This window comes from Ursus arctos, unplaced genomic scaffold (genome assembly GCF_023065955.2).
Source record: "Ursus arctos isolate Adak ecotype North America unplaced genomic scaffold, UrsArc2.0 scaffold_31, whole genome shotgun sequence".
Lineage (NCBI taxonomy): Eukaryota > Metazoa > Chordata > Mammalia > Carnivora > Ursidae > Ursus > Ursus arctos.
In genome coordinates this window covers 1,656,461-1,680,021 of record NW_026622997.1, presented here as the reverse complement: position 1 = coordinate 1,680,021, position 23,561 = coordinate 1,656,461, and the positions used below count along the sequence as shown (strand labels likewise).

At 41.3% G+C, this 23,561-nt stretch overlaps 2 protein-coding genes and 1 pseudogene across 2 annotated transcripts; 1 reads left to right on the top strand and 2 right to left on the bottom strand.

The window, feature by feature from the left end:
* Positions 1–7,475: 7,475 nt before the first annotated feature.
* On the top strand, positions 7,476–8,429 carry LOC113264179 (putative olfactory receptor 2B8). Its single transcript, XM_026511113.4, is given in 1 exon segment — positions 7,476–8,429. A coding segment is annotated over 1 exon segment (954 nt).
* A 616-nt stretch (positions 8,430–9,045) lies between these two features.
* LOC113264210 (4-hydroxybenzoate polyprenyltransferase, mitochondrial-like) lies at positions 9,046–21,553 on the bottom strand (annotated as a pseudogene).
* Positions 21,554–22,363: 810 nt separating this feature from the next.
* LOC125283520 (putative olfactory receptor 2B8) lies at positions 22,364–23,341 on the bottom strand. The gene has a single exon (XM_048225536.2). It carries the CDS (start codon positions 23,339–23,341, stop codon positions 22,364–22,366), a length of 978 nt encoding a protein of 325 aa, XP_048081493.2.
* Between the last annotated feature and the right edge of the window lie 220 nt (positions 23,342–23,561).

Sequence of the window (23,561 nt, the reverse complement as noted above, 5' to 3'; positions counted from 1 at the left end):
GATATACTCCCTCCCATATTCACTGCAGCTTTATTCACCATGACCAAGAATGGAAACAACCTAAGTGTTCGCACAGATGAATGGATAAAGAGGCTGTAGTATAAGTATCTACAGGAATATTATTCAGCCAGGAGAAGGAAGGATATCCTGCCGTTTGTGACAACACAGAGGGACCTTGAGGGCATTACACTAAGGGGAACGAGGCAGGAAGGAAGACAAATACTATGGGATCTCACGTAACTCTGGGATCCAGAGAAGCCGAACCTGCAGATACAGAGAGTAGAATGGTGGTGACCAGCGGTTGAGGGGGGGAGAAGCGGGAGATGCTGGACGAGGGGTACCAGCTGCCAGTTACGACATGAATAAGTCCTGAGGATTTAATGTACAAAATGGTAGTTATAGTTCATATTATTGTATTATAGACTTGAAAGTTGCCAAGAGAGCAGATTTTAAAAGTTCTCACCACGAAGAAGATATTGTAATTATGTGATGTGATAGAGGTATAAAGTAACACTATCTTGGCAAAAATTACATTATATACGTATATATATATATATATATATAATTTCATTGTATTTAGAATATATATATGTGTAAAGAATATATATACATATAGACATTTTATGCTCTTTTCTCTCTAAAACGAATAAATAAATAAATAGTTAATAAATAATAAGGGAACCTGGGTGGTTCAGTCGGTTAAGTGTCTGCCTTTAGCTCAGGTCATGATCCTGGGGTCCTTGGATCGAGCTCTCTGTAGGGCTCCCTCTCCCTCTGCAACTCCCCCTGCTTGTACTTACACCCTCTCTCTCTTTGTTGAATAAACAATCAATCAATCAATCAATCTTTAAAAAGGAGGGGGCGCCTGGACGGCACAGTCAGTTGAGTGTTTGACTCTTGGTGTTGGCTCAAGTAGTGATATCAGGGCCATGAGATGGAACCCCGCTTCAGGCTCCATGCTCAGCTCAGAGTCTGCTTAATTTTCTCTCTCACGCTCCCTCTGCACCTCCCCATCCCCACTCTCTCTCTCTCTAAAATAGATACATAAATCTTTAAAAAAAAAAAGACACAGAATACTAAACAACTTCATTCTCGAAAGATGTTGAAACTATCCTCAGTAGATTCAGAGAAAGGGGAAACCTCTTACACTGTTGGTGGGAATGCAAACTGATGCAGCCATTCTGGAAAACAGTGTGGAGGTTTCTCAAAAAGTTAAAAATAGGACTACCCTATGACCCAGCAATTGCACTACTAAGTATTTATCCAAAGGATAGAAACATAGTGATTCAAAGGGACACATGCACCCCATTGTTCATAGCAGCAATGTCCACAATAGCCAAACTGTGGAAAGAGCCCAGATGTCCATTGACAGATGAATGGATAAAGAAGAGGTGGTGTATATACAATGGACTATCAGCCATCGAAAATGATGAAATCTTGCCATTTACAATGACATGGATGGAACTAGAGGGTATTGTGCTCAGCGAAATAAGTCAGTCAGAGAAAGACAAATATCATATGATGTCTCTCATATGTGGAATTTAAGAAACAAAACAGGATCATAGGGGATGGGGAGGAAAAATGAAATAAGATAAAAACAGAGACGGGAGCAAATCGTAAGAAATCTTAACTATAAGGAAAAAAGTGAGGATTACGGGAGGGGAGGAGAGTGGGGGGGATGGGGTAACTGGGTGATGGGCATTAAGGAGGGCACATAAATTGATGAGCACTGGGTGTGAAACTAATAATACACTATATGTTAACTAGATTGAATTTAAATTTAATAAACTATTAGAATGTGCCCAAATATTAGCTCCATGATCCCATATACGTTGGTTACGAATGAAATTAAATTAAGAATTTATTCATGTATTTCCATTTAAAATTCAGTAGCTAAATGGACTTTTATCTATTCTTTTTAATTTTTATTTTGTTATATTAGGACTTTAATCTATTTTTATGTAAATATTTGGGCAGTTGTAAAGTAAAAGCTCTTAGATATTTTGTAAAACATCTGGGACGTTCACAGATGAGACTAAGGTAGCTGGGGGGTCTAGGGAGGGATTTGTCCTTTGTCAAACATGTGAAATAATAAAAAAGACAGATGAGGTCTCCTCTGGCTTTGTCCTTGATCTTCATTCTCCCTAAGGACTGCCAGTGACAGGAGCTCATTAACAGTGTGGGGCGTCTGCTCCCCAGAGACGTCAGCCAGGGAAACACATTTGGTTCTCAGTGTCAGCCCAGCCACAGCGCAGTGTCACAACATCCTCTCCTGTGCTCATGAGGGTCTCACTGTCTCCAGGTAGGTCATTACATTCGGGAAACCATAGTGAGAGTTTGCAATTGCCTTCATCTCCTACGTCCTAGAGGCAACGTGCACATCTCTGTCCACCTGAAGACCCGTGAAGTCATCGTGAGAAAGCGTCCTTTCGTTTAGGAAAAATTCAGGGATAAGCCAGTGCTGGTGTAGCCGACCTTTGCATTTACCGCATACGTCGGATTCTGCATGTCCCAGTGCCAGTCCCAGTACTGTGTGTAGGCAGTGACTTGGAAAGGACGTAGGGAACTAGCTAGAACCCGCGGAGAAGGTGAACAAAGGTGAGTGAAATGGAACTCGGTCTCTGTGCTGCTTTAGGAACTGGTTGGTAACTTACTTTATTTTCAGTTGCAATTGCTCTTGGAGCAGAAGAGCTGCATTGGTTTGCATGTACGGTCCACTGTGTAAAGAAACAGACTGTGTGGAAAGTCACCAAATATAAGAACAAATTTAATTGTTCGTTATAGACTCTACCAAGTCATTCCCAGACATTTCATTGTACTGTAGTACTTTCATTATACCTGGGTGTGCACATGTAGAAATAATTTAAATATGCATATTTAGTGGTAATAAAATGTACCCTTTATGCATATGTGTAAAAGTATTAGACGACGTACTTACATGCTTTCCTATTGGTTCTTATTGTCTGTGAAATTAGATAATATTTGTTCTCTATGCATAAAACTCATTGCCAGTATTTATAGTTTCTAAATGGTCATTTTCTCCCTTACAAGTTACCAAAATATCTAAAATATGTATGGAGTTTTAAAAATGCTATGTTGAAAATACAAGAGGGAAATTCCATTTTGTACATATTGTGTCAATGCATCTCTACTTTGACATTACTGTTAATCATTGATATTTCATGTGAGTACAAATATCAATCTGAAGAAAAAAGGCAGGAAGAAACCTGAATGTTTAGTTAATGGATGAATTAGGCAAATGACAAGGGGCGTGTGTGTGTGTGTGTGTGTGTGTGTGTATGTGTGATTGCACTGAGGTGATGTGTAAGGGACACTGGGCTCCATCCTTGTCTCCTCGCACAGGATCGGGAATGGACTCCTGCATGATGCTCTTGGTGTCCTTCTCAGAACCTCTTTCCCTGGCTGCTGCTCTGGTCCTTGCCTGATGTGTTGGAATACGGGCTGCAGGGTTCACAGCCATTCCCTTCTCAGACATTGGCCGTCAGCTGAAGGGGAGCCACTGTGCCAGGGGGTCTCAGGAACAGGGTGGGGGCAGCTCACAGCCAGTGACAGGCTCGTGGGGTAGACAAAGGCTGCCAATGCCCAGGCAGGACGAAATCTGCTGCAATTCATGCTCCAGAGCTGGGCTGTCCAATACGGGAGTAAGTAGCCATGGGAAGCCATTTACATTTAAATTAAAATTAAATAAAATACAAAATTCAGTTTCTCAGCGAGGACGTTTTAAATGCGCAGGTGGTGACATGTGGATAGCGGCTCCGGTATCAGACAGCGAGGACGCGGGTTTCCACCAGCACAGATGGCTGCTTGTGTGGGAGAGTCCTGTCCCGCTTCTTAGGGGATCAGGCTCGGGCCATAGTCCACCTGAGCCCACATCCTTGCTTAGCAACGTTCTCTGCTCTGTTTTGTTCCCTCACGCCCTTTATCCTGAGAGCATTCCCTGAACAAACCACATGCAGGGGAAATCCTACTTGATCCTCTTCTCCCGTGGAACCTGCTGGAAAGCACTGTCCATGTTCATTAGACCTGTCATTTCCCGTGTTGTGACAGCTGCATTCCCCTTATCAGCTCCTCCTGTATTGTCCTCGGAGCCTGTTCTTAGATCTGGGGTCAGGTCAGACCTAGGACACAGTCACTTTATTAAAGCAATAGTGATTCATTCCTACCACTGCCAACACTCTTTCAGGATCATTCGGGAACTGGATACAGCAGGGTTTGTATGTCAAATAGATCAGTGAATGTTACATATTTGAAAATCTTAAATATACACGTTGTCTTGTTATCTTTGGTCTTTAAAATGTGTAGACATTATCTTGGCACTTTGGTTTTTACAATGTGTAATTTGCACACTGAGCTTCTGGTCATGTGGAAAGATGTATTCTTCCACTGAGACTTCTGTTATATGCCAGCATTGAACACTTAGGGTAATGGCTCTATCAGCTTCCGTGTGCCGGTACTAAGCATTTAACCTTTCATTTAATGACTGCTTTTCTTTCTTTTCTTTTTTCTTTTTTTAAAGATTTTATTTATTTGACAGAGACAGGCAGCGAGAGAGGGAACACAAGCAGGGGGAGTGGGAGAGGGAGAAGCAGGCTCCCAGCGAGGAGCCTGATGTGGGGCTCCATCCCAGAAGGCCGGGATCACACCCTGAGCTGAAGGCAGACGCTTAACGACTGTGCCACCCAGGCACCCCTAATGACTGCTTTTCTTAATTATTATCATACAATTGTGTTCTTGTGAGATGTCATTTCTTATTATATTCTTTTTTGATGGTAATTATTATGTAGAATGCCACCTCTTTTGTTTTGTAGAATCTATTTATTTTTGTTTTACTTAATGAATTTTTTTTCTCTCTATATATCTACCCTGTGCCTTTTCAAGTATTTATTTTTTGTATGCAAAGTAATAATTTAGGTGTGATTTTTATAATGGATTTTCCTATATCATTCATATCATGACGGTTGCATTCAGCATTCTTTACAAATCTAATCCTGTAAAGCAGCAAATCATTTTACAAGTTCATATCAGCAGCGTCATATCTTTTTTTTTTTTTAAGATTTTATTTATTTATTTCACAGAGACAGACAGGCAGTGAGAGAGGGAACACAAGCAGGGGGAGTGAGAGAGGAAGAAGCAGGCTCATAGCAGAGGAGCCCGATGTGGGGCTCGATCCCAGAACGCCGGGATCACGCCCTGAGCCAAAGGCAGACACTTAACGACTGCGCTACCCAGGCGCCCCTAGCAGTGTCATATCTTTCTAAACTAACTTCTTAGTCCTTATTGATATGATAAATTTAAAATAAATCATTATCTTATTCTAATGGTGCATTACTACATTGGTGTTTTCCTTGGATGAGTTAGCATTTGATGTTTGCCCTCCTTCACTTTGGTGAGTGTGTCCTTTATGAGGCACATTTCAAAAGTTGCCAGCGATTTGTTCCAGATAAGTGCTATCTGTACTGGTGCGTGTGTGTGGGAGACTAAACCATGGTTTGTGTTTATTTGCTCTTCTGAGCAGGTGTGAGTCAGAGGACATTCCCCGTTGTACACAGTTAGACTGTCTCACATACCTTTACAATGGATTCTACTGAGAAATTTTTCTGCATATTTTTTGTGTGGATACCACTGAATACATCTTTAGAGGAAATCAAAGGAGGTATAAAACAATGTGAACTACTATACCTTCTATTCAAATTTCATGAACATTTATTTATGCCAGTTTTGTACCAATTTCTTTCACACATCAATGGGTCTACTCCGAAACCTGATTCAGATTTTAAAAGTCTTAGAAGAACTAAAAATGTAGTGCATGCCTAACCATTTGTACGTGATAGAACTGAAATACTCATTTTCTTTTTTTTTTCAGAGTCACATATGAAATGTGGTTATTTCTTTTTTTTTTTAATATATTTTTTATTATATTATGTTAGTCACCATACAGTACATCCTTGGTTTTTGATGTAAAGTTCGATAATTCATTAGTTGCGTACAACACCCAGTGCACCATGCAATACGTGCCCTCCTTACTACCCATTACCACCCATTCCCCCACCCCCCTCCCCTCTGAAGCCCTCAGTTTGTTTCTCAGAGTCCACAGTCTCTCATGGTTCATTCCCCCTTCTGGTTACCCCCCCTTTCATTTTCTGATGCCTCTTTGGTTGGGACAGAACTGTGCTTCTTCAGTGCTAAGCAGCTGGATGACAATGGTCGTCAGACTCACCTGAGAGCTGGCAGCGTGTTGGGTCCAGTGTCACTAACCTTTCAGGAGAGCTTCCAAAAAGGTGATAATTAACCTAATGTTGATGGGTATCTGAGAATATATAATACCAAAATATCCTTTTGTTTATGCCTTTCTTTGTACTATTTAAGGTTTCCATATAGTGCTTTTACCGCCATTGATCTGAGAATGTACCTGTCTATATCTCTATGTATTTATCTATGTAATTGTTGTATCATAGGTAGTGATGTAAAGCATTACGCTCTGTACATTTATTACACAAACGGGTAACTTAAAATTATTATTCTCATTAGAATGTTGATAGGGAATAATCCTATCTCTTTCAGGAATTTTAGGAACTCTAGTTGGTAATGTGTGAAATAGAAATCTGCAGAAGGAAGAGGAAAGTGGTGGCCACTGGCTTTTTGAGTTCTGATTCCACCTGACTGCACAGCCAAGGAAATTTCAGAGTTCCTGATAAATTGGTATGGTGATTTTAAGCATCTTTAGGGCAAAAGGTAAGCACTGTAACTGACACGTGGTGTTTTCAGGTTCTCTCTGAGTTGAGTGTTTAGTTGTTTTACTACTATAAGGAAACACAAAATTCAAATGCGTGGCTTTCGTAAATATAATATCGTACAGAGGAAATTCTGACAGAATGTTTATGTTCAGAACTCTTAGGGATATTTTGAATGTGATTGAATTCTTTGTATTAATACATTCTAGGTCTTAAATTCTCGTATCTGAATGCAGTTTCAGGATTATGTTCTATTATAATCTGTTGCATTTGCAGTGTGTGCAAATCCAGTTGTGCACAATCTTGAGATATGTATTTATAATAACGTCTCTCCCTGTCTGCTTTCCTTTCTGATTCTTTCTGACTGCTCTTCCTCTTTTTCCTTCATCCCCATTCTCTCTAAAATGTACGTATACACTTACAGTACTTTAAGTCCCATTAAGTTCAGAACAAAAGGACTTTTATACCTATGACTGATGCCAATAAAAGGTCCGTTTTTTTCACTTTTCTTATTCTAAATATCAATGACATACTTTTTGTGATAATGTGGAACTGTATTGGTATGAGCTATGTCAATATAAATGAGCACGTTATTTATTTAAATAGTTACCGATAAAACCCCATCACCATGTCTTATAACATGATAGATCCACTCCCTGCCAACTGTTTATTTTTTGAAGATTTCTTTTAAAAGTTGCTAAACGCTTGGTCCTGACAGGAAACATGTGCTAACAGACGATGGAACAGAAAAATGGCAGTTCTTTCACTGGGTTTGTCCTGCTGGGTTTCTCGGACCGGCCTCAGCTGGAGCTCGTCCTCTTCGTGGTTCTGCTGATCTTCTATCTGTTCACTCTGCTGGGAAACACCACCATCATTGCCTTGTCCCACCTGGACCCCCACCTTCAGACTCCCATGTACTTTTTCCTCTCCAACCTGAGCTTTCTGGACCTGTGCTACACGACCAGCACTGTCCCGCAGCTCCTGGTTCATCTCAGGGGAGCAGACAAGTCTATCTCCTTTGGCGGCTGTGTGGCTCAGCTCTTCATTTCTCTAGGGTTGGGCTGCACAGAGTGCATTCTCTTAGGGGTCATGGCATTTGACCGCTATGCAGCCATCTGCAGGCCCCTGCACTACACAGTGGTCATGCACCCCCGTCTCTGTGCCCTCATGGCTTCTGCATCGTGGTTCATTGGTTTTGCCAACTCCTCATTGGAGACAGTGCTCATCTTCCTTGTACCACTTTGTGGGAGAAATAGAATAGACCATTTCTTTTGTGAGGTCCCCCCACTGCTCAAGCTTGCCTGTGTTGACACTACTGTGTATGAGTCTCAGATCTTCTTTTTCAGCATGATCTTTCTTATCATCCCTGTGGCCTTAATCACCTTCTCCTATGGTCAGATTGTCAGGGCAGTCTTAAGAATAAAGTCATCTGCAGGGCAGAGGAAAGTGTTTGGGACATGTGGGTCCCACATCACGGTGGTCTCCCTGTTCTATGGCACGGCCATCTACGCTTACCTCCAGCCCAGCAACAACTACTCCCAGGATCAGGGCAAGTTCATTTCTCTGTTCTACACCATCGTCACCCCCATGGTCAACCCCGTCATATATACATTGAGGAACAAGGATGTGAAGGGAGCAATGAAGAAGGTGCTTTGGAGAGTCCACGATTCTAGATGACTTAGGTGGGAAGATCCTTTGATGAAAGACTTTGAATGTCAGAGTTTTTAATGTTTGTGTCCTGCATATGTCATGGAAAAATTCAAGAGAATTTCCTTTTTCTTTTTTCCTACAACAGCTTTTATTTTTCCTTTAAAAAAAACTCTGTTTTCCCTAATTCATTCATTTAGATGAGATAAAAGTCAGGTGTCCTTTTTTTTTTTTTTAAGTTGTCTCCACCCCCTCCATGGGGCTCAAACTCACAACCCTGGGATCAAGAGTCAGATGCTCTACAAGCTGAGCCAGCCAGGTACCCCTTCGATCAGGTGTCTTCTAAAGTGCCAAACCTCATACCATTCCCATAAGTGCAGATGGGAATCATAATGAACAGAAGAACGCACTAACTTCAATATGGAGGTCACTTAATTCCTAGAGTTCTTGGTTTCTGACACAGGGGAAGGATTTTGCTAATAAATACTTGAACGAAATCTAGGCAAATATGGTCTACATCTTCATCTTCTGATGGTTAATTCTTTAACACATTGCAAGACGGCTTATTCAAATCTAATTACATGGTAACAAGGCCCGAGTGTTGTGTAAAAGTTTGTTGTTAAGATTCCTACATCAGCTTCATTTGTTAATTTCCTATTCTACTATCTATACTTTTCTTTGCTTCAGCTGTCTTCTTTTCTTTCTAAAATTCCCCAGGGCAATCCCTAATAAAACTATTAGTCCTACTGTTGGGTAAATTTATCCCAACAATCCTCAGGTCTGTGGATGTCTGAAGAGTAAATCTGGTGTGCTAGACGGGCTCCTACAGCTGCCAGAGCAGTGGACTAGGGGGTGAGCTGACCACTGTTCACTCCCACCAGTCTCAGCATCACTAGTGTCACCACACAAGAGCCACTGAGCAAACAGTTGATGTTTTGCTGGAACCCAAGCTCCTGTGGACTAGAGATCAATCAGAGCATCATGTCTTTTGTCCTGGTGGGTGTAGACAGTATCATATATAAGGTCCACATAATTCCAGAAAATAAAGAAGGAGGCAAGGAGATGGATCAGAGAAGCCCTTGGTAGCTGACCATGCAAGTATTGCTCCCCAATTAAATATCAGCCCCAAGGCTAATTGAAGCCAGCATGTAATTCTTTTAATTAGTGGCTAGGTAATGACAAGAATTAGGGATGCTGCTCCCAGAACTATAGGGCAAGGATTCAGACAGAGAACACTCAGCGCCAAGGTCAGCTGTCCCCAGAGGAAAAGGAAGGATTGAAAAGTTGAAGTGATTCCAGCAGCTATTGGGCCATTTGTTGTTATAACCAATGGGCCTGTCCTATGGTGTGAGGTGCAAGTAGGGCTGCAGGGGCGGGACTCTGAATTCACAACCCCCGTCAACAGCCTGAGCTAATGCCTGCAGGTCCTGGACTGACAGAAGACTGAAGAAAGAGAAATTGATGAATTGATTCCACTTACAATAGCATCAAAACCATAAGATACCTAGGAATAAACCTAATGAAAGAGGTAAAGGATCTATATTCTAGAAACTATAGAACACTTATGAAAGTAATTGAGGAAGACACAAAAAGATGGGAAAACATTCCATGTTCATGGATTGGAAGAATAAACATTGTGAAAATGCCTATGCTGCCCAGGGCAATCTATACTTTCAATGCCATCCCGATCAAAATACCACCGACATTTTTCACAGAGGTGGAAAAAACAATCTTAAAATTTGTATGGAACATTCCCTGAATCACTGGGGGAATGTTGAAAAAGAAAAGCAAAGCTGAGGGCATCACATTGCCTGATTTCAAGCTCTATTACAAAGCTGTGATCATCAAGACAGTATGGTATTGACACGGACACAGACACATGGATCAATGGGACAGAACAGAGAGTCCAGAAATTGACCCTCAACTCTATGGTCAACGAATGTTCGACAAAGCAGGAAAGAATATCCAATGAAAAAAAAGACAGTTTCTTCAATAAAAGATGCTGGGAAAATGGGACAGAACATGCAAAAAAATGAAACTGGACTATTCTCTTACATCATACACAAAGATAAACTCAAAATGGATGAAAGACCTCGATGTGAGACAGGAATCCATCAAAATCCTGGAGGAGAACACATGCAGTAACTTCTTCAACATTGGCCACAGTGACTTCTTATAAGACACATCTCTAAAGACAAGGGAAACAAAAGCAAAAATGAAATTTTGGGACTTCATCAAGATAAAAACATCTGCACAGCAAAGGAAACAGTCAACAACAAAACAAAGAGGCAACCCACGGAATAGCAGAAGATATTTGCAAATGACATTAGAGATAAAGGGGGGTGTCCAAGATCTATAAAGTAATTCTTGAACTGAACACTCAAAAAACAAATAATCGAGTCAAGAAATGAGCAGAAAATGTGACACTTCTCCAAAGGAGACATAAAAATAACCAACAGACACATGAAAAAAATGTTCAACATCATTAGCCATCAGGGAAATACAAATCAAAACCACAATGAGATATCACCTTACACCAGTTAGAATAACAGAATTAACATGACAGGAAACAATAAATGTTGGCAAGGACGTGGAGAAAGGAGAACCATCTTACACCGTTGGTGGGAATGCAAGCTGGTAAAGCCACTCTGGAAAACAGTATGGAGGTTCCTCAAGACATTAAAAATAGAGCTACCCTATGACCCAGCAATTGCATTACTGGGTATTCACCCCAAAGATACAGATATAGTGAAAAAAGGGGCACATGCACCCTAATGTTCATAGCAACAATGTCCACAATAGCCAAACTGTGAAAGGAGCCAAGATACCCTTCAACAGACGAATGGATAAAGATGTGGTTCATATATACAATGGAATATTACTCAGCCATCAGAGAGGATGAATACCCATTTGCATCGACATGGATGGAACTGGAGGAGATTATGCTAAGTGAAATAAGTCAAGCAGAGAAAGAGAATTATCATATGGTTTCACTCATATGTGGAACATAAGGAATAGCATAGAGGACCACAGGGGAAGGGAGGGAAAACTGAATGGGAAGAAATCAGAGAGAGAGACAAACCATGGGAGATTCTGGACTCTGGGAAACAAACTGAAGGTTACAGTTGGGAGCGGGGTTGGGGGATGGGGTAACCAGGTGATGGGTATTAAGGAGGGCACAAATATGTGGAAATTAAGCAACATACTCCCCCAAAACCAATGGATGAAAGAAGACATCAAAGGGAAATCAAGAAATACTTTGAAAAAATAAAAATATCAACACTACTTATGAAAATATGAGATGCTGCAAAAGCAATTGTATGGGGAAAGTTACTGCAATAAAAGCCTACATTAAGAAAGAAAACCCTCAAATAAATCACCCATGTTTACTCTTCAAGGAACTGAAAAGAAAAAACTAAGCTCGAAGTTAGCAGAAGAAGAAAATAACAAAGATCAGAGCAGAAATAAATGAAATAGAGTCCTGAAAAACAATAGCAAAATCAATCTGGAATGAAGAAGAGACCAGAACTCAGTGTATGAATGATCTTTGACTGAGGTCTTCAAAGAAAGTTAGGTAAAGTTCATTCTAGTTGGTAAATATGAATATAAAAATTAGGGGCGCATGGGTGGTTCAGTCAATTAAGCATCTGACTTTGGGTTTTGGCTCAGGTCTTGATCAAGGTCATGAGTTAGGACCCTGCGTTGGGCTCCACACAGGACCCGGAGAGTATTTAAAAAAAGAAAAACAGTTTAGGGGAAGGTAAAATAGTGGCTGAGTAAGAGGACCCTAGGCTGGTCTTGTCCGTAAAACACAATGAGATCACTATCAAATCATCCTAAACACACCAGAAATCTGCCTGAGGACTGACAGAACAAACTCCACAACTAAAGGGAGAGAAGAAGCCTCTTAGAAGAGGGTAGGAAGGGTGGAGACATGGTTTGGGAAGAAAGGGATCATGATGGCTGAGGAAGAGAGGGAGCCAAGGTCAAAGAAGCAAGCGCGCGCCCGCGCGCGCGCGCGCGCGAGAGCGAGCTATAAAGAGAGAGAGAAGCACACAGGGGAATGCACAAGGAGAACATTTCCCCAAATCCATTTACTGGGAAAAAGGAAAAAGAGAGGGTGTGATTTTGTGAGTTCTTGCAGCCAGTGGCGCTTCAAGCCTGGAGTTTGAAAGGTGGGTGGGCTTGGCTGGCCTCGAGCCCTGAGGGGGCTGCCCTGATCCTGGAGAGAAGACAGGCTAACACCCCTGGGGGTAGATAGCATGGAAACAGGAATCTGGAAAAGTCCTGTGAGGTGCAGTCAGTTGAATGTCAGACTCTTGATTTTGGCTTAGGTCATGATCTCAGAGCTGTGAGATGGAGCCACTCCATGGATTACGTACCATATGATCCTCTCTTCTTGCACCCAGAAGAAGGTAGAGACTTAGATAAAATGCCAAGATGGAGGAATTCATCCCAGATGAAAGAATGTTCATAGCATAGATGAAAGAACAAGACAAAGTCATGGCCAGAGAGCTAAACGAAATTGAAAGAAGTAACACTCCTGATGGAGAATTTAAAGCAACAATCCTTAGGATACCCACTGGGATTAAGCAAAATTGGGAGACTTCTGGGAGGCCTTTACTGCAGAGATAAAAGAGTTTAATAAGATCAGTCAGAAAAGAAAAATACCATAACTGAGATTGGAAACAGGCCTGATGCAATGAACACGAGTATGGAAGGAGCAGATCTCTCCACAGACACTCGGCAAGCCAGAAGGGAGTGGCATGATCTCTTCCACATGCTGAATGGGAAACAACTGCAGCCAAAAAGACGATCCAGGAAGGGCACCGTTCAGAATAGGAGAGATCAAGAGTTTCCCAGACAAGCAAGAACTAAAAGAGTTTGTGACAACTAAAGCAGCTCTGCAAGAAATATTAAAGGGGACACTTTGAATGAAAAGGAAAGAATAAAAGTGACAAATACAAGAAAGGATCAGAGAAAATCTCCAGAAATAATGACAAAACGAGTAATAAAATGGCACTAAATACCTGTCTATGAAAAGTTACTCTAAATGTAAATGGACTAACCACTCCAAGCAAAAGACATAGGGTATCATAATGGATAAAAACACAAGATCCATCCATATTCTGCCTAGAAGAGACACATAAGAGACCCAAAGACACCTGCAGATTGAAAGTGAGGGGACGGAGGAACATTTATCATGCAAGTGGATGTCAAAAGAAAGCCAGAGTAGCAATACTTATATAGGACAACCTAGAATGTAATCCAAAGACTATAACAAGAGATGAAGAAGGGCGGTATATCATAATACAGGGGAAATTCAACAAGAAGATCCAACAATTATAACTATTTATGCCCCCAACATGGGAGCATCCAAAACCATAAAATAATGAATAATAAATTAAGGAACTCACTGATAGCAATACAATAACAGTAGGGGACTTTAACACTCCATATACATCAATACACAGATTATCTGAGTAGAAAATCTTCAAGGAAACAATGACTTCGAATGACACACTAGACCAGATGAACTTAACAGATATATTCAGACATTTTATCCTAAAGCAGTGGAATACACTTCTTTTCCTTTTTTTTTTAAGATTTTTATTTATTTATTTGAGAGAGAGCAAGCGGGGTAGGGGCAAAAGAAGAGGGAGAGAATCTCAAGCAGACTCTGTGCTGCGTGCAGAGCCAACAGGGGGCTGGCTCTTACAAGCCGGTACATGACCTGAGCTGAAATCAAGAGTCGGATGCTTAACTCACTGAGCCACCCAGGTCCCCCAGTACACATTCTTTTCAGGCGCACATGGGGCATTGCCCAGAATAGTTCACCTACTAGGTCACAAATCAGCCTTCAACAAGTACAAAGAGACTGAGAGGTCACATCATGCGTATTTTCTAACCACGATGCTATGAAACTTGAAGTCAACTGTAAGAAAAAAACTGGAAAACCACAAATCCATGGAGGGAAAAGAACATCCTACTAAAGAATGAATGGGTCAACCAGGAAATCAAAGAAGAAATAAAAAATACACGGAAAGAAATGAAAATGAAAGATGACAGTTCAAAGCCATTGGGATGCAACAAAAGTGGCCCTGAAGGGGACATTTATGGCAACACAGTCATAACTCCTGAAGCAAGAAAAGTCTCAAATAAACAACCCAACCTTACACCTAAAGGAGCTGGAAAAAGAACAACAAACGAAGCCTATCTAAAGCCAGCAGAAGAAGGGATATAATAGAGATTAGAGCAGAAATAAATTACATAGAAACTAAACAAAAACAAGCAAACAGAAACCAGTAGAACTGATCAATGAAACAGAAGTTGGTTCTTAGGGAAAAAAATTATAAACCTCAAGTCGTACTTATCAAAAAGAAAAGAGAAAGGGCCCAAATAAATAAAATCATAAATGAGAGAGGAGAAATAACAAGAGACACCACAGAAATAAGAATAACTCTAAGAGAATATCATGAAAAACTATATGCCTACAAACTGGACAACCTGGAGGAAATGGGTAAATTCCAGAAACATATTAACTATCAAGACTGAAACAGAAAGAAATAGAAAACTTGGATAGACTGATAACTAGCAAATAAACTGAATCTTCAATCAAAAATCTCCCAAAAAAACAAAAGTCCAGGGCCAGATGGCTTCTTTGGGGAATTGTACCAGACGTTTGAAGAAGAGTTAATACCTCTTCTATTCAAACTCTTCCAAAAAATGGAGGTGGAAGGAAAACTCCGAATTCATTCTATGAGGCCAGCATTAGTCTGATAGCAAAACCACATAAAGACTCCAGTAAACATTGGGATGCAGGTGCCCCTTCTGGTCACTATGTTTGCATCCTTTGAGTAAATACCTGGTAGTGCAATTGTGGAATTAAGAAACAAAACAGAGGATCATTGGGGAAGGGAAAGAATAATAAAATAAGACGAAACCACAGAGAGGGAAATAAGCCATAGGAGACTCTTAACTATAGGAAAGAAACGGCTGCTGGAGGGGAGGCGGTGGCGGGATGGGGTAACTGGGTGGTGGGCATTAAGGAGGGCACTCGATGTAATGAGCACTGGCTGTTATATGTAACTGATGAATCACTGAATTCTACCTCTAAAACTAATAATATATTATATGTTAATTAATTGAATTTAAATAAAATTTAAAAAAAGAAAAACAGGGGAAAAAAGACTCCAATAAAAAAGAGAACTACAGGGTAGTATCCCCGATGAACATCGATGCAAAAATTCTCAACAAAACGCCAGCAAATGGAATCCAACAATGCATTAAAAGGGTCATTCACCATAATCAAGTGAGATTTATACCTGGGCTCCAAGAGTTGTTCAATATTCTCAAATCGATCAACGTGATACACCACATTAATAAAGGAAAGGTTACGTACCATATGATCCTCTCAATTGATGCAGAAAAAAACATACGACAATGCATAACATCCACTCACAATAAAATCCCTCAACAATGTAGGGTTAGAGGGAACATACCTCCACATAATAAAGGCCATATAGGAAAGACCTACCTCTAATAAAATCTTCAATGAGAAAATACAGAGTTTTCCCTCTACATGGTCAGGAACAAGACAGGAATGTCCACTCTCGCCACTGTTATTTAATGTAGGACTGGTTGTCCTAGCCACAGCAATCAGACAACCAGCAGAAATAAAAGGTATCCAAACTGGAAAGAAAGAAATCAAACTTTCAAGCATCTGTGGACGACATGATATTCTATATAGAAAGCCTGAGGGGCCCCTGAGTGTTCCATCTGTTGAAAGTCTGCGTTCGGCTCAAGTCATGATCTTGGGGTCCTGGGATTGAGCCCTGCATCAGGCTCCGTGCTTAGTGGGGACTCTGCTTCTCCCTGTCCCTCTGCCCCTCCCCTCTGCTTATGTTCTCTCTTTCTCAAATAAATAAAATCTTAAAAAAAAGAAAAAGAAAACACAAAAGACTCCACCAAAAACTTGGTAGAACTGATAGGTGAATTCAGTAAAGCCCCAGGATACAAACCCATGTACAGAAATCTGTTGCATTTCTATACAAAACTAACGGAGCAGCAGAAATAGAAATCAAGCAATCAATCCCATTAACAATTGCACCAAAAAACATAGGGTCCCTAAGTATGAACCTAACCTGTACTCTGAAAATGATAAAACAGGAAAGAAGTTGAAGATAACAGAAAGAAATGGAAAAACATTCCATGGTCATGGATTGGAAGAACAAACGTTGTTAAAATGTCTAAATTGCCAAAAGCAATCTATACATTTAATGCAATCCTTATCAAAATACCACCAGGATTTTTCACAGAGCTGGAACAAACAATCCTAAAATTTGTATGGAACCACAAAGGACCCTGAATAGTCTAAGCAATCTTGAAAAAGAAAAGCAAAGCATCACAATTCCAGACTTCAAGTTATATTACAAAGCTGTAGTCATCATGAAAGTACAGTACTGGCACAAAAACAGACACATACGTCAATGGAACACAATAGGAGACCCAGAAATAAACCCACAACTATATGGTCAACTAATATTTGACAAAGCAGGAAAGAATATTCAATGGAAAAAAGACAGTCTCTTCAACAAATGGGAAAAACATGCAGAAGAGTGAAACTGGACCACTTTCTTACCTCAAACACAAAAACAAATTCAAAATGGATGAACAACCTAAATATGAGACAGGAACCCATCAAAATCGTAGAGGAGAACACAGGCAGCAACCTCTGTGACCTGGGCCAGAGCAACTTCTTACTAGACATGTCTCCTTGGGCAAGGGACACAAAAACAACCTACACTGTCAGGGCTTCATCAAGATAAAAAGCTTCTGCACAGGGAAGGAAACAGTCAACAAAAACTAAAAGGCAACCCATGGAATGGGAGAAGATATTTGCAACTGACATATCAGATAAAGGGTTAGTATCAAAAATCTAGAAAGAACTTCTCAAACTCAATACTCTGAAAACAAATAATCTAGTTTAAAAAACAGATATTTTTCCAAAGAAGATGTGCAGATGTTTAATAGGCACATGAAAAGATACATCATCACTCAGCATCAGAAAAATGTAAATCAAAACCACAATGAGTTGCCACCTCACACTGGTCAGAATGGCTGAAATTAACAAGTCAGAAAACCACAGATGCTGCTGAGGAGGTGAAGAAAGGGTAAACCTCTTCCACTCTTGGTGGGAATGCAAACTGGTACAGCCACTCTGGAAAACAGTATGGAGATTCCTCAAAAACTTGAAAATAGAGCTACCCTATGACGCAGCAATTGCACTACTAGTATTTGCCCCAAAGGTACAAATGTAGTGACCCTATAAACATGCACCCCAATGTTTATAGCAGCAGTGTCCACAATCGAAAAACTATGGAAAGAGCCCAGATGTCCATTGACAGATGACTGAATAAAGAAGAGGTGGTATATATATACAATGAAATACGACTCAGCCATCAAAACAATGAAACCTTGCCATTTGCGATGACGTGGGTTGAACTAGAGGGTGTTATGCGAAGCTAAATAAGTCAATCAGAGAAAGGCAATTATCATATGATCTCACTGATATGTGGAATTTAAGAAACAAGACAGAGGATCATGGGGAAGAGAGGAAAAATAAAACAAGATGAAATCAGAGAGGGAGACAAACCATGAGACACACTTAATCATACTGAGGGTTGCTGAAGGGGAGGGGATGAGGGGATGAGGTTTCTGGGGGATGGGCATTAAGGAGGGCACCAGATGTAATGAGCACTGGGCATTATACACAACTGATGAATCACTGACTTCTACCTCTGAAACTAATAATACATTATATGTTAACTGATTGAATTTAAATTAAAAAAAATTTTTTTTAAAAAGAACCAGCTCTCAGTGTCCTTGATTCGTCCTACTGTTTTCTTTTTGTTTCTACATCTTTTATTTCTGCTCTAACCTTTATTATTTCCCTTCTCCTCCTGGGTTTAGGCTTTTTTTGGTGTTCTTTTTCCAGCTCCTTTTGGTGTGAGGTTAGGTTGTTGTTTGAGACTTCTCATGTTTCTTGAGGAAGGCCTGCACTGCTATATACTTCCCTCTTAGGACCGCCTTTGAGGCATTCCCCATGTTTTGAACCATCCTGTTTTCCTTTTCATTTGCATCCATGTATTTTTAAATTTCCTCTTTAATTTCCTGGCTAATGCATTCATTCTGCAGTGGATAGTCTTTAACCTCCATGTATTTGTGGTCTTTCCAGATTTTTTCTTGTGGTTGACTTCAAGCTTCATTGTGCTGTGGTCTGAAAATAAGCATGGTATGATCTCAACCTTTTTGTACTTGTGGAGGGCTGGTCTGTGACCCAGTACGCGATCTACCCTGGAGAATGTTCCATGTGCACTCGAAAATAATGTGTGCTCTGCTGCTTTAGGATGAAGTGCTCTGAATATATCTGTGACGTCCATCTGGTCCAGCGTGTCATTCAAAGCCCTTGTTTCCTTGTTGATCTTCTGCTTAGACGATCTGTCCATTGCTGTAAGTGGAGTGTTAAAGTCCCCTCCTCTTATTGTATTATTATCAATGAGTTTCTTTATGTTTATGATTAATTGATTAATATTCTCGGGTGCTCCCAAATTGGGAACATAAATATTTACAGAGGTTAGATCTTCTTGATGGATAGACACCTTAATTATAATATAACACCCTACGTTATCTGTTACAGTCTCTGTTTTAAAATCTGGTTTGTCTGTTATAAGGATGGCTACTCCAGCTTTCTTTTGATGTCCATTAACATGATAGATGGTCCTCCATCCCCTCACTTTCAATCCACAGGTGTCTTTAGGTGTAAGATGAGTGTCTTGTAGGCTACATATAGATGGATCTTGCTTTTTTTCCATTCTGATACCCTTTGTCTTTGGATTGGAGCATTTAGTCCATTAATGTATTCAGAGTAATTATTGAAAGATACGAATTTGATGCCATTGTGTTACCTGTAGAGATGGTGTTTCTGGTGATGTTCTCTGGTCCTTTCTAGTCGTTGTTGTTTTTGGTCTTTTTTTGTTTCTCCACTCAAAGAGTCCCCCTTAAAATTTCTTGCAGGGCTAATTTAGTGGTCACCAACTCCTTTTGTTTTTGTTTGTCCCAGAAACTCTTTATCTCGCCTCTATTCTGAATGACAGCCTTGCTGGATAAAGAATTCTTGGCCATATTTTTCCCATTCAGCACATTGACTATTTCCTTCCACTTCTTTCTGGCCTGCCATGTTTCTGTGGACAGATTTGCTACGAACCTGATCTGTCCGTCTTCCCTTGTAGGTTATGGACTTTTTTCCCCCTTGATGCTTTCGGTATTTTTTCCTCGTCTGTGTATAAAAATTTGATTTATTGAATTACATTATTGGCTGGATTTATTTTACACATTGTGAACGGAATTAAATCTATGAGGTCTTTAAGAAGGGTAAGTTCTTCTAATTAAGTAGCCATTTCTGAAGATAGCTTTAACCTCTTCTGAGAATGAAGTTGTTCAGTTTTTCTACCTTTGTCTTTAGTCTCAGTGAAGCATCCTGGACATTTCTAATGATTGCGTTACTTGGAATCATCATGATCGATGGGATGCCACGATCAGTTGTCAAAGCCTTTCTCAGGAGCCTCCCTCCCCCTGCCCGATTCTGTGATAGCAGGTCACAAACAGTGATTTCCATATATTTTTAAGTCCCCACTTAAAGCATTTCAAAACATTGAAGCAGGTTTGCAAGATTCCTTTTGGAAAACTTTATTAATTTTTCTATGGAAATGAGAACTGTGTTTTAATGTATTTAAATGGAGCGTGTTGGCTCACGATGTGTCATATTTAGCATGAAATCAACCTTTCTCAGGTTTCACTGCTCTTCTTGGAAAGACCATTCTATACATCCCAAAGAATGTTTCTGCTCATATGCCACCATAACGTGTTACAGTCTGGCTTGCATGTAGATTGGAGTAACATACATATTAATATGTTATCACACACAGATCTGCACGTGCACAAAGCACAGACTCCACCTGCAATCTCTTGGAGGTCAATCTCTTAACCCTTCTGTGAAGATGAAGAGTAGAAGAAAATATATTTCCTGTAGTGTCTCCTACTTAGAGATGACAGGCTTGCAAATGACGTATTTCCAATGTTTTCTGAAATATGTACAAATGTGCCCAACTGTATGTGGTGACACTTTATTCCTACAGGTGACCCTTAAAAGAAAAAACAATTAATTATGTGGAGGAGGTGGGAATATCTGCTACTGATAGAATCTCGCCCCACTCAAGAGCTCCTGGGGACAAACGATACTGCTTTTGCCATTTTTAGACTAAAACATTTAACAGAGATCTATGGACCGTTTCATCCAACAGCAGCAGAATACACATTCTTATCAAGCACGCCAGGAAGCTTGTCCACGAGAATTTACAAAACAAGTCTTAGCAATTTAAGAAGATCGAATTCATGTAAGTATCTTCTTTTGATCACAATGGTATGAGACTGAAAATCCTAATCAAAGGAAAGCTGAAACATTTCTACATAGGAAATATTAAATAACACCTCCTACAACAAAAACAATGGGTCAAAGAGGACATTGAAGGGAAATCAAGAAATACCTTGAAAAAATGAAAATACAAACACTACTTACTAAAATTTATGGGATGCTGCAAAAGCAATCTAAGGGGAAAGCTTACCACAATAAAAGCCCACATTAGCAAAAGAATTCTCAAATAAATCTGACAATTGTCAACTAGGTCAGACCCTTTCACTAGTGTGAAATGCAGATTATCAGCTAGTGTTTATAAAAAATTTAGACAAGAGAATTTTCTGATGGGCCCTAGGTAGGCTCTAGAATGCAATACATTCTCGGTAGATTTTCTATAGTTGACTGATTTCCAAGCCAACAAATTAATAATAAAAAAATACAGTTAACTTCTTTAAAACAAACAAACAAATAAATAGCCTAACTTTACTCCCTTAAGAACTAGTAAAATACGAAGCTCAAAGTTAGCAGAAGGAAGGAAAGAACAAAGATCAGAACAGAAATATATGAATTAGAGACCAGAAAAACAATAGTGAATCCACCTGGAAGGAAGAGGAGACCAGAACTCACTGTACAATGCTCTTTGATTGAGGTCTTCAAAGGAAAGCCAGGTAAAGCGCATTCTCGTTGGCTAAATATCACGGGTATCCAAAACGGTTTGGATTCTACCAGTTCAGTACACTGGAACCAAGTCACATAGATCATGTGGAATATAAAGCCCGACGGAGTGAAAGGAACCCAAATCTTAATGTGAGTATTTAGTATCACAGTATATGTTAATATCTAGCTTATTTCAAACGTTTTAAAAGTAAATGATTTGAGGTACAACAAGCATACAGAGCGTGGAAGTAACGTCACTGTCAAGTTTGATGAATTTTCACACATTGTGTACCTTCTATAAATAGCATCCAGATCCAGAATTAGAATATAAGCAGAACCCCGGAATTCCCCTCCCCCATTTCCCCTTCCAATCACGACTCCCGCGAGAATCCATTATTCTGACTTCCAATACCTGTGGTTTCCTTGGGCCTGGTTTTGTGTTTTACGTGAATAAAGAGTACATCCGGTATAATTAGATTTGAACCGTAGTAACCATTTAGATTCTGGTTTCTTTCACTCAACGTTGCGTTTGTGAGAATCATTCGTGTTGTTTGTACTTCGAATTTGTGGACTCTCATTATTGTGAAGGATTCCAAGACATGGTATTTCATAGTTTATTTTCACATCATCTTCAAACCATATTCTCCCCTCTAGAAGGTTCAGCTCCATGGGGACAGGGGTGTTTGTCTGGATTGCTGATAGATCTCAAGTCCCTAGAACAGGGCCTCGTTCAGAGCAGGTGCTTTCCGAGGACCTGCTGAAGTGTGTGAAAGCTGGCTTCGCGTCCCCAGCAGTCCCCCGCGCCCCAGCGCTCAGCCCCGCAAGCCCCGCGTTAGCTCCCTCGCGAGTCCGCGCTTGCCCGCAGCAGTCTCCTCAGTGCCCCCTTGACCTCCTTGTTCCTCAGAGTGTAAATGAGGGGATTCAGCAGGGGAGTCACCAGAGTGTAGAAGAGCGCGATGCTTTTGTTCACATCCTGCGAGTAACTGGAGGGGGGCTGGAGGTACATGGAGATGAGCGTGCCGAAGAAGACGACCACCACCACCAGGTGCGCGCAGCACGTGCCGAAGGCCTTGCGCCTCCCCCGGGCCGACGTGATCGTCAGGACGGCCCGCGCGATGCGGCCGTAGGACACTACGATGAGCGACAGCGGCACCACGAGGAAGAAGACGCTGACCGTGAAGAGCTCAGCCTCGTTGACGGAGGTGTTGGTGCAGGCCAGCTTCAGCATCGCCGGCACTTCGCAGAAGAAATGGTCCACCCGGTGTCTCCCGCACAGCGGCAGCGTCATGGTCAGGGCTGTCTGCAGCGCCGAGTTGCCGAAGCCCGTGAGCCAAGCCGTCAGCACCAGCCGCAGGCAGAGCTGCGGGTGCACCACGGCCAGGTAGTGCAGCGGGCGGCACACGGCCGCGTAGCGGTCATAGGCCATGACGGCCAGGAGCACACACTCCACGCCCCCCAGCCCCAGGGCGATGAGGAGCTGGGTCACGCAGCCACCATAGCTGATGGTCTTGTCCCGCCCCTGGAGGTTGGCCAGCGTCTGGGGGACGGTGCAGGTGGTCAGACAAAGGTCCATGAAAGAGAGGTTGGAGAGGAAGAAATACATGGGGGTGTGCAGGCGAGGGTCCATCCGAGACAGAAGTATAATCGTGCCGTTGCGGAGAAAGCTCAAGAAGTAGACGATCAGGATGACCACAAAGAGAGGCGTCTCCAGCTGAGGCCTATTGGAGAAGCCCAGGAGGAGGAATCCTGAGAAGGCGCTGTCATTAGCTCTCTCCCCTGCGCTCCGCCTGCGCAAGAAGGGGGACTCCATTGTGTTCTAGTGCATGTCCCGTCCACCTCTGTTCTCCTAGAGCCCACGGCTAGAGTCCGGTTGGGAGCCGGAGAGGTTTGCACAGTGTCTTCCTTGTTGGTGAGAAAGGGGGTGACAAATGGCCACTGGACAGAAGCGTCTTCCGTGTTTCAGGCACTGCCCAAAAGGTCTGTGCATTTTCTCCCAGGGAGTCCATGAGTTTGGCATGTGCATGATCTCT

What these genes read in the sequence shown, in the direction of transcription:
- LOC125283520 (XM_048225536.2), bottom strand. Translation starts at nt 23,341, where the DNA reads ATGGAGTCCCCCTTCTTGCGCAGGCGGAGCGCAGGGGAGAGAGCTAAT.